The sequence below is a fragment of the Pyxicephalus adspersus genome, chromosome 1, assembly GCF_032062135.1.
Source record: "Pyxicephalus adspersus chromosome 1, UCB_Pads_2.0, whole genome shotgun sequence".
Taxonomy (NCBI): domain Eukaryota; kingdom Metazoa; phylum Chordata; class Amphibia; order Anura; family Pyxicephalidae; genus Pyxicephalus; species Pyxicephalus adspersus.
This window is the reverse complement of record NC_092858.1, coordinates 149825520-149836836: the sequence shown is the minus strand read 5'-3', so window position 1 is coordinate 149836836 and position 11317 is coordinate 149825520. Positions and strand designations below refer to the sequence as shown.

The following is an 11317-nucleotide window of genomic DNA, read 5'->3' as shown; positions in this document are numbered from 1 at the left end:
GCTGGGAGTCTGTTCATTGTTACAGAGCAGCTTGGATCCAGTGTCTGACTTCACACGGTATCAGTTTAATTGGAGCCTGGGTGAAGGAATTTGTGTCCAGTAAAAAGGAAATAATTCAATCAGGTTTCATCCACTAAAATCCATCTCCACAGCCAGTTCCCCATCTGTCCCTTCTCACAGCGCTGGTCATACCATGTCTCTCCTTCATTTCCAGGCTGTGATTATTCAGTGTGAAATACATTCTTATAGCGGGTACAGATATGTTACTGTCACATCGAGAGCGTCTGAACTTAGATTGTGTTAAAGCAAATCCACAGGGAATACAAAATCAGCCTTTTTATCCAAGTTATACATTCTTCAATCATTTCATGTCATGGAAATAGGTATGTGTAAATCTGCTATGATCTGCCTGAGTTGGTAGTCTTGGATCTGGGACTTTCACTAATCACAATACAACAAGTTTTTAATTTGCTGTATATGAGATGATTTAGAATAATGACCCCCTATAGCAGAGGTCAGCAAACTTTTTTGGCCATTAGGCCATTTTAGGGGTAGGCAGGAGCACACTAGGCCAGACTCCCTCTAGAGTCCCGTCCTAATGGCCCTACCCCCCACCAGGAACGCCCCCTGAAGGGAAATCCCTCTCCTCTGCAATGCATACTGAGGAGAGCGAATGTTCCCCATTTACCCCAGCGGCAGAAGTGGTAATGCCAGGCCCCGGTAAATAGGGAAAGGAGCCACAACACTGAGGCTCAAGAGCTGCATGCGGCTGCAGGGCTCTGGTGGCTCCGGCTCCGGTAGTTTGTTCGGGCTCCACCCCGAGTTGCCGGGCGGGATTAGATTGGATGAGCAAGGGGGCGTTAGGCCGGAACAAACTACCGGCTAGGACGCATCTGGCCTGAAGGCCGGAGTTTCCCTACCTCTGCCCTATAGTAATCTGTTTGTTCTAAATAGGTAGTATAACAATGCTTACCGCTATTTCTGAAATCAATGGTATCAGCTGTCATTCTGATCCCATTTGTCACTGACCAAGAAGATTAGGTGGACTTGTTCCAAGCCAGCAACTTAGTATTGTAGCGGGTGACAGCCAGTCAACTAGCATTTTTAGAATAAGACCAGTGATTGAACCATCTGCTTTTCTCTATCAGGAGAGATTTATGGTAATTGTCATTGTGGATTTGCTTCTAAAGGTACATGTTCAGGACTATCATTCTTACCCAATTTACTACTTAGTGCATTATTGACCCAGAATGACACTTGCCAGATACACCTATGCTTTTTCCGGTCACTGGAACTGCAACCAAGAAAAGGTGTGAGGATGAGGATGACAGCCTTGAAATATGCACCTGCAGCATTAACAACTCCCATATTTCTGTCCTGACAGGTTCCTTTTTACAGCTACCTAATCATAAAATCAAGAAACGTACTCATTCCTACAATCAGTTGGTATTGCCGCACCCAGAAGTTTATGTACAAAATAGAAAACACAAAAAGGCTGGGTTTTAGGTGGCAAAAGTCAGAATTGTATTAGGCATATCAACTTGTATGCCAATAAAAAGATAAATAAATAACAATCAATTCATAGTGCAGTTCAGACAACAAACAAAAAATTCAGACAACCCCATGTAATCCAGCACAGGGGAATGCCCGTGTACTAGACAAACAACTGCCAATAGAGGTGGTATACAAGGCATGTACAAATAACGTTTCAATCCCGACGCGCTTCCCCAGAGGGCTTCTTCAGGGGATGTGAATAGACCGTTAATAGTATATGTAGTTGGTAGTAGTCTCTCTAAAGTCTGAGAGACCCCTTAAGGACTGCAATCAAATCTATATAATTCCTGTGGCAGGTGGTTGTGAAAAGGTTATGCAATCCTGTGACAGCTATCGGGGTTGGTATAGGAACTAGTGAATTCTGACTTTTGCCACCTAAAACCCAGCCTTTTCGTGTTTCCTATTTTCCTCCTTTTAACAGCTCACTACCACACTAAAAAGTTACAAGTGTTTGAAAGCAAATTTTAAATGATGATGTTGTCTTGCAGCACAAACCTTTTTTTTAGTGCAACTAAAGCCCCACTTTTACCATGAACAATTCAGGCAAATAACTGCTCTTACCTGCCTGTTCACTGCCCAGGTGTCACATTATGACCTTCCCTTGCACATGCAGGTAATGAATGAATCCTGCACACCTGTATATGTGTTATCTCATCCCAGCACAGCCAATCAAGATGGCCGAAAATTCAGAACCCTGCGATGGAACTGGGATAAATGAGTAATCGCTGGTTTAGTCCCGCTTTATTCAATGAGCAGCGTCTTTTTGGTTTCTGTCTTCCAATGATTGGGATGTAATACATAGATAAGCATAGTTATTTACATTTCTTTTTGTGCTGTGTGTATACAGTGAGTACAAAGGCCTGGTGAAGCATAGCGGAGGTTGTCACTGTGGAGCCGTGCGATTCGAGGTCTGGGCATCAGCTGACATTCACGTCTTTGACTGCAAGTAAGTTATTAAAGACTAACAACAAAGCACACACTCCATTCCATCACATACAATTCCCCGCTTTCATCTACTTTCACATTTTTCCGCCATTTAGGTCCATATTTTAGATATTCCAAAAACGCATTTCCAACCTGCAATTTTACATCTGGCATGGAAGTCAAATTGTAATAAATCTTAAAAAGTAGTACACAAATGTATAGCCACAGTTATCTGAATATCTTTTACAACAATCAACATTTGATTATTGCACCTCAGATATTAACTATTGTCACAGCTGAATTGTTTCTTAAATGAAATCAATCATCTGGCATTGTGAAGTTTATTAAAACGTAAAGGACTGTGGAGTCAAAACATAGGAGGCATGGTAATACATTGATTGGGATTGAAGCTCTGGCCATTGTTTTTGGGGCTCAGCTATCAGTGATGTATTGTAACACAATGATAGCGTGAGGTGGGATAGGCTGGGACTGTTTTCTGTCATTTTCATTTTTTTCAATCTTCCCGTCTGGTGTTATACTGCCAGTCGTATGGTAATAATGTTGTGTACTCAGCCTGTGGCCCTTTGAAGTATTACAGTATTACACAGTTCAAATGTATATCATTGTAGTCAGCCATCTTTGAGTTATAAATACTTCTCTTGTGTGTACACACATCAAATATTTGTTGCCCGCAAAGAATAGTCCTGCTTGTCAGAATAAAAATCTGATGTGTACAGCAATCCCCCAACGTCATTCATTGATCCATCTATTGGAGAAGAGCACAGCAGGGTGTCACTCCTTCATCTGCCTCCCTCCCCTCTCCATAGAACAGAACAGGTGCTGTGAGTACATCACAAAAGATAATTTCCAGCAACAGAAATTCATTGTGTGTACATATAAAAAAATCTCTTCTGCTTAATGGTGTTGTAATGGCTGATGATGAGGATGGGAAGCCCATGGTGCCCCCGCCCGCCTGGCTAATCAGCTTTGCAAGGTTGTGTAAATCACAAGACTGGAAGAAAAGAATTACAAACCTTTTGTCAAGTGACACAACATTTGTACTTGTGTAGATGGAATTATAACAATAATATTTTTGATCTATTAGGAATAAATGTGAGTTATGTGATCTTTGCTAACATCTTACAGGTAAAAAGAGGCCAGTTCAAAATATTGGTAAGAAAACGGCTATGGTTAGAAAATAAATGATCTGAGTGTTCCCATGAGCCATATATTTCATTTACTAAAGATTGTTTTAGCTTATGTGATAATTGATAATTTCAGAGTTCATATTCATAAGGCCTGACCTGGCAGTCTTAGCATATACCAAATGGCCAAACATAAAAAGAGATCACAAACACATGAAAAGAACTGACCAACTTTTACTTAGCTGCCCTTCTCAGTTGGATGGGGATTGCATTACATAGAACATCCTCCATCCTATGCAACCTCTGTTATTTCCTGACAATTTTATATTGACTGGTTTTCTGCAACTTAACTGAATGTTAGTGGATTGCACAATTGATTTTAGCTAGGTTTGCTCACACAAAAATGATATATCACCCTGTTAGCAGGATTTGTAGTTACTGTACATAGGGTTTAGATCTCAGTCAGACTCTTATCTGATGGGAGTTTGTACATTCTTTCCATGTTTGCATGGGTTTACCGTGAAGCCTCCTATTACATCCCACATTCTAAAAACAAACTGTTAGTTAAATAGCTTCTTCATTAAAAAAAAAATTACTATCCATATCAGCTTAGACTTTGGTAGCTACATTAGATTGTGAGCTCCTCTGAGCAACAGGTAATGACTTTGGAATCTGAAAGTGCTGTATATTATATCAGTGTTATACAAATTCTTAATAATAATATCAGTCATATCTTATACATACTAGAATTGAGTTAAAGATTGGAATGTTATTTGATTCTTTATTCAATTATTATTTCTTATTTCAGTTGCAGCATATGTGTAAAGAAGCAAAACAGGCATTTCATTGTGCCGGCATCACGTTTCAAGTTACTGAAGGTAAGTGTTTGTGCAGTGCCACTGGAACATTTTGCTGTACCTAACACTCCACCTGTGTGCAATGTGACTATTTGACTCTAATTGGTTGTTCTGACTGTTATGTCCCAAATGTCCAAACCCCAGAACAGTTTTATTCGGCACAAAACCCCATGCAGATCAAGAGGTTACACAGTCAGGGTGTACCTTGCCGACTGAAATCTGTTATACTCTGTGTGTTCTTGTTAGAGAGATTTCTGTTTCAGTGATCACAGAAAAAGTTTGTGCAACCTCACCAACATGGACACAGCTAATAGTTCAGATTCAGGCTCTTCCATTTTATATTTAAAACTACCTTTAGGACCTGTTAAAGTATATCTAAACCCAAAAATATCATTTATTACACCTTACCAGTCCTTGGATGTGGTGGTTAGTATGTAAATAAAATACTTGTTAACCTTAGTAGAAATGCATGCATTGTCACTTCCCTTCAGCTGTAAGGAAAGAGCTATGTTATCTCTGTAAGTTCCATCAGCCATGTAATGGCAATGAACAGACATGCTTGGAGTCTGTCCTAGTTGGCAGCCTTGGCCTATTCAGTAGATGCAGTGAATATTTGAGCCACCCGTGGTCAAAAAGAGTGTGTTTCGAAGGAACACTAGGTTAAATTAAAAAAAACTAATGCAGATGTCACATCTAAGCAGTGGTACGCTGCTGTATATAAAATGACTGATTTTGGGTTTAGATACTCTTTAAGTCAGTTAGGGTCACTGCACACTTTTGCATTGCAGTAACATATACCAGTGCACATTTACATGGGTTTATGAAAAGCACGGCCATTCATTCCCAAAATTAGGAAAGTTCTGTTACAAAAAGAGAACTGCCTGCTGGTTTCAGGCTGCATTCATAAAAATGGCTGGCTCTACACGCATGTAAACATTCCTTTTACGTTTTCATGCTTTTTTTTGCACTTAAATTAGCGTTTTGAAGCTTGGCTATAAAACGATGGAAAACGCCTATGCCGCACCTTCCCATGTTTTTAAAATCAATGGAATCATTTACTCGCGTTTTTGGGCGTTTACCCAGTGTTTTAATTTTTTAAACTTTGCAAGCAACGTTTCGGAGCTCATAAATGTGCCTCAAGGAAACGTTCAGGTGTAGATTAGCCTATTGGAATGCATGGAAATTTCAAACATGGGGTTGTAAAGCCTCAGGTAAAACGCTGGGGAAACAGTCCGTGTAGACTGACCCTTAGAGCATAATCTTTGATTGTTATAACTAAATCACGCTGCCCTACCATGCCTATTGAGACACTTTCCTTTTACGTGCCACCCTCCTCTCCCAACATGCACTTTTTATATGTTGTTTATACTGTTAGAATGTTTCCAAAATTACAATGTAGGTACGACTATTGCTGCTGTTATTTAGAAATTAAGCAAGGGGGGGTTGTTTTTAGGCATATTTTTTATTTTTCTATATAAAAAATCCTTAAATGGAAGTGGAAGGATGGGGTTGTTTAGAGGTTATTTAGTAAAACAATTCTTTTTTCACATTACAAGTTTAAGATCTGCCCTGGCAAGGCTGCAGCAGGGAAAAGTCCTAAACATCGCACAAAGTTACACTCAGGGATCACTATACCTGGCTGCTTGGGATGTTCCAGGTCTTTCTGGCAAAAGCTGCACTGAGGGACTCTTGTGGCAGAAAAGAATCTAAAGCATCTGTTTATATATTTTCTTACCGGTATTTTTGCGTAGTACTAAGGAAAATAGTAATAATAAAATAACTGTGAATGACTATTTCACATGAACCTCCTGAGCCACTTGATGGAGTTTTTTACAAGGTCTGTCTCCTTGTGAGGTTTATGTTCAGCTAGAATACAATTTGGAAATAAAGCTCTGTACATCTGAGGCATCAGTACATTTGTGCACTGACATTGAGCCTGATTAATTAAAGCTCTCTAAGACTGGAGAAGATAGATTATCATGAGAGAACCTGGGAGATCCAGCATACCTGGAATGGGTAAACCCACTTGTCATTCCGACTCTTCATAAAACAAACTAAACAGCTCAGGATCACTGTACAGCGATTGTATAACTATCACCCTAAGCTAACACCAATTAGTTGTTTCACACCACAATTATTGAGTATCTATATAAGCATATATCATAATTACTGATAAAGCAATCTGTGAATAAAGAAAAATGGATGTTTTGGGCTCCTGGCTCCCTTCGACTTTCAGGGTACCATAGCGAAATATAGTTGAATGTGAGGAACCACAGCGTGCAGCAGAGAACCAGGCATCTGACACAATGGGCCTGATTTGTTACAGGTCTCTAAAGCTACGTATACATGTCCAATGGATCTCCTCCACTAATCAGCTCAGGGCCGATATCGGACGAGAATCTTACGTGTGTACAGTGCCCGTCGTCCATTGACGAACGATCTTAATTAAAGTGAAGGGGGAGAGCGCGCAGCAGGATGCTGCTCCGTCGTTTCTTCCCTCACCCTAGAGCAGAATGGTGCTGTATGTACAGCACGCGTTCATGAGCTGTGCTTTGATATGCAAAGAAACAACGGCAGAGTTTGTCTTGGTCATTAAAGAGTTAAAAGAGGTTGCAGAAAGAGCTCAGTTCTTAAGATCACCTACAACCTCAGCTGTGTTTAGCAAAAAACTTCTCCTGCAAGTCGTGTGAACCGTCCCATCTCCCCTGTCAAGCCTCCATCCTGAACACGAGCGAGCAGGGAAGCTCTGTTTGTATCTAGGAGTCGTCCGTATGTCAGATATCTTTAACCCGAGGACTACCTGTATTTCTAATGAGATCATTTGCTGACTGTATAAAACATCACCATTTGTACAGAGCTTGTTACATGGGGGCCGCTGTGTTTACTTCAGTGCCAGGTAACTGTATGATCTGTGGGGTGGTTATAGAGCCCCAATCTCTGCAATATAGTGGTGTGGGGAGGAAACATCCTGCATAATCATTATTGCTATTCTAGACAATGTGAATCAACTTAGGCAGGGAAACATTACTCAAGTGAGTGAAGCATAGTCTCTGACTCTATTCCCCAAATATTACTCCATCTCTCTGTGGTGGAACTCATATATAACTCATACTCAGAAAACCAAAGAAATAGCATAATGCTTTCAGATCTGCTTCTTTCCCCACCCAATACAAGTATATGGGGATGCAAAAATAACTGAAGCATTTCAAACTGAAACACTGCATTCCTAATCAATGCAATCCTCAAGTAAGATATCCATTGGGGACTGACATGTCTGTAGTCACAGAGCACATTTATTAAGTGTATCAAAAGAACTTGTCAGAAAATAGCAACAACTTCCCCCATTATTCTCTTGTAAAGAAACACAAATCTGACAACAATGATCTAATGTCATTAATTATGCTTATTCACATTTAATTATATGTGATTGTATGTAGGTTATACCAAGTTAGAAAACATTTTCGACTTTCCACTGTTACTAATGCTAGGCATACTGTATGTGATTTCAACTTGATGTAACTTTCAATCAAAATAATGATCAACTGAAACAAATCATTGAGACTGACTACAAATAATAAAGGCAATATCCACTTTTTGAATATTCCATGCACCATTACACCTAACTATAATATTGATTGCGACACAAAAAAGTGAAAAAACCGCTCTAGAAAAAAAAACCCTGTCTGACTGGTTGTTGACAACAATTGATCGGTAAAATGATTCTGCATTTTCATCTACTTAATATGTAAAATATCACATAGTGTATGCTCAGATTAAATAAGTGGAACTGTAATAACTGTATTTTTCCATGCAGCACCCCTCTGTGTACCTTAACTTTAAATACTTTTCCTACATAGGTGTCAGATCTTTAAGTCAAGTGAAAACTTCAGCAGCAGTAATAACTGTTTTGTTTTTCAAACTGCCCACAGCAGTAGTCTTCACCACAGGCATTTCAGCTTCCAGCAGAGTTAGCTGGGGATGATAGACCAGAAAATGCATACTGTAGGACACCAGATCAATAGATTTTTTTAAACTGAGACTTGAAGTTTTTTTTTTTTCATTTTTCTGTTTTGGATATACTGCCACTTAGAGATGGATTGGACATTCGAAAACAATAAAACTGTAGGCCAGCCCAAGAAAACCCCTTTCACGATCAGCATGCCTTTTTTCACTAGTATCCTAATTTATTAGGGCGCTGAGCAGCTCTGCAGAAGGTGATGTATCGTGCACTCTTTCCCACTTAACAATGTCGGTAAGTCACAAGGAACTCTGCCATTGGGCCTGATTTATTAAAGCTTTCCAAGGCTGGAGAGGATACACTTTCATCAGTGAAGCTGAGTGATCAAGCAAACCTGGAATGGATGTGGCCCAGGATTGAAAACATTTCCTAACAAATAGCAAATTACTTTTAGGAAATCAATTCCAGGTTTACTGGATCACCCAGCTTCACTATGTAAAGTGTATCCTCTCCAGCCTTGGAGAGCTTTCTTAAATCAGGCCCATTGAGTCTGTTCCTGGTCAGTTCTGCCTGTCTGACGCTCACTAACTAGCAACTGCTTGAGTTTCACAAGTTGCTATGGTCTTACTTCATATCCTAAGCTTAAGTTGCACACAGACACAGCATGTCTGAATTAGGCCTTGGGGAAAGGGGGGTCTTAGAATAGGGGGGCCAGTTCTGCTGTTTTGGCTGTCCCCATCTCACATTTCAATAGCAGTTCCAGTGCTGCCTGCGTTTTGCTCTATAGCCCCAAATTCCCGGTATTTGCTAACTCTGACTGCAAAGGTTTCAAGCCTGCTCACATGCCCTTGTCTTCACATTCTGTATCTGTTCTGCCTATGTGCTTAGCAGTTTACAAGTTATTGGCCACAGATACTGACAAGCCTGCCTTTTAAAAAGTTGCATTTTTCTGCCATTAATTCAAAACAAAAAAGCTGGTTTCACTATTATAGTTGAGGTACATTCTACCTTCAGTAAATACTAGAGGATTAGCATGTTTCTTGCACTAGTACTGTCCCCAGTCTTGTGTCTTTTAGTCTATAAGCAGCAAAGACCCTTCCAAAAAGTTGACTTACCCCATTGTGGATCCTTGCTTTAACAGTTCCAGAGACCATTACACCAAGCAGTTGGAATCCCTCCTTAGGACTTTGTTCTTTTGTAGCAGGGAGGTAGTTATAGGGATACTGTAAATATTTTGTCCCTCAATGAAAGAGAAAGAAAATCTTTTTTTGAGAATTTAAAGAGACACAAACTTTTGTTAATGATCATATGCTTGGTACTGTTTTGCGAAACTGAGGCTTGCTGGTAGTAGGAGGGGTAATCCTGGCATGGCCCCACAGTTTGCCCGTGTCCAATCCACCTGTATGTGAGGATATAACCCTAAGATGTAAGACTTTTTGTGTCCTTTAATAAACTCCCAAGAAAAGGATTTTTGGCAAGTATGAAAACCTTTTGTACATATCATTCTTCTTCCAATTTAATAAAACCAATTCAGGGAACTTCTTTTTGTTCTGGATGGATGATGGATTTGCATTGTGTATCATCAGACTATTCTCTCTTTAGGTATAGCGGCACATTGCCTTGATGAAGGAACAGTCCGCAGTATTCACGTGGAAGAGATCAACGGTAAGGAGTGGGAGAAGGCTATGAAAGAAAACAAGACTATTCGCAGCATGTCAAAGTCCTGAGAATTTTCTGTACATCTGTTTTTTTCTGTATGTTTCTGCGTTTCCGTCCATTACTAGTTTTATACACATCTGCCTTTGTGGCATGTCTCCTTCCACCAAGTGAAATAAATCTTTTCTATACACTCATTATAACAGTTCTAATCTCTTTGTGATTCACAAATCAGATTTCTGAACACAACAAACAATTTCTGAACAACAACAAATAACAAATTTTTGTAAGCTTTTTAAAATAAAAGAGAATGGCGCAGCCCTTTGAAAACATTCATTACAGCACTTTATTAATCTGTATCGATGTGGTGAACAAGTTATGTGTTATGTCCAAGGCAAAGTCTACATTTCCATGGTGATACATTCCTGCAGAAAGCAGGTAGTACATAATGTGCCCTTTGGTAAAAGGAAACATTTCAAACCTACCAGGCTGGTATGAAGCTGGTGCACTGCTATCCTGTGCCAGTATCAGTGGGGGCGGACAACTTCCTATAAAGTAATCTTATAAATAGTAACTAATGGTTGGAGTGTTACAACCCTGCAACCTTCTCTCTTATGTATGGTTGCTACACGAGCTCTGGGGTAAATTATTATTGCCCCACCTTTCTTCAGGACATTGTTTTTCTTTTTTAAATCCTGGTAACTATACAGTTGTTTTTGGAGTTTTGGGCATTTTTGAAATAAACACTATTTTTAAGTGTACATATGTAAAGAAAATACGGGTAATACACAAACTTTTTTTAAACATTTTTTTATTTACATTTTAAAAAAAATACAAAACATACTATTTATAAGTCAGTAGCAAAATACAGTCACAGTGTGGGTAGAACCATCCAGAAAGAGGGGCACAATTGTTACCATATACAGTGATGGGTCAAATTCGGGTAAGACAAGGATTATTGGGGATGGAAGGTGGTAAAAGGGAGTATCTACTGTAAAGCATAGTAAACAACCAAATGACCTGTAAGACCATTAACCAATAAAATCCTCTGGGAGTACGTACAGAACCATGGATTGCTAAAGGCCCTATATTCCTAGAATTATATACCAGTGTCCACACAAACTTTTTTTTATTAAATGTGCTGAGAACTGCATCCAGAAAGCACAATTTATAGCTCTAAAAAGGTTTTTTTTATATTCTCTGGCTGTGCCAGGGTAAAGATG

At 39.5% G+C, this 11317-nt stretch overlaps 1 protein-coding gene across 1 annotated transcript in view; it reads left to right on the top strand.

The window, feature by feature from the left end:
- Positions 1-10291, top strand: part of CENPV (centromere protein V) — a 14955-nt gene extending 4664 nt beyond the window's left edge. Inside the window, exons 2-4 of the mRNA XM_072417928.1 lie at positions 2402-2500; positions 4432-4564; positions 10001-10291. Coding sequence (XP_072274029.1) covers positions 2402-2500; positions 4432-4564; positions 10001-10165 — 397 coding nt within the window. The 3' untranslated portion in view covers positions 10166-10291. The remainder of the gene's footprint in view (positions 1-2401; positions 2501-4431; positions 4565-10000) is intronic.
- Positions 10292-11317: the final 1026 nt, after the last annotated feature.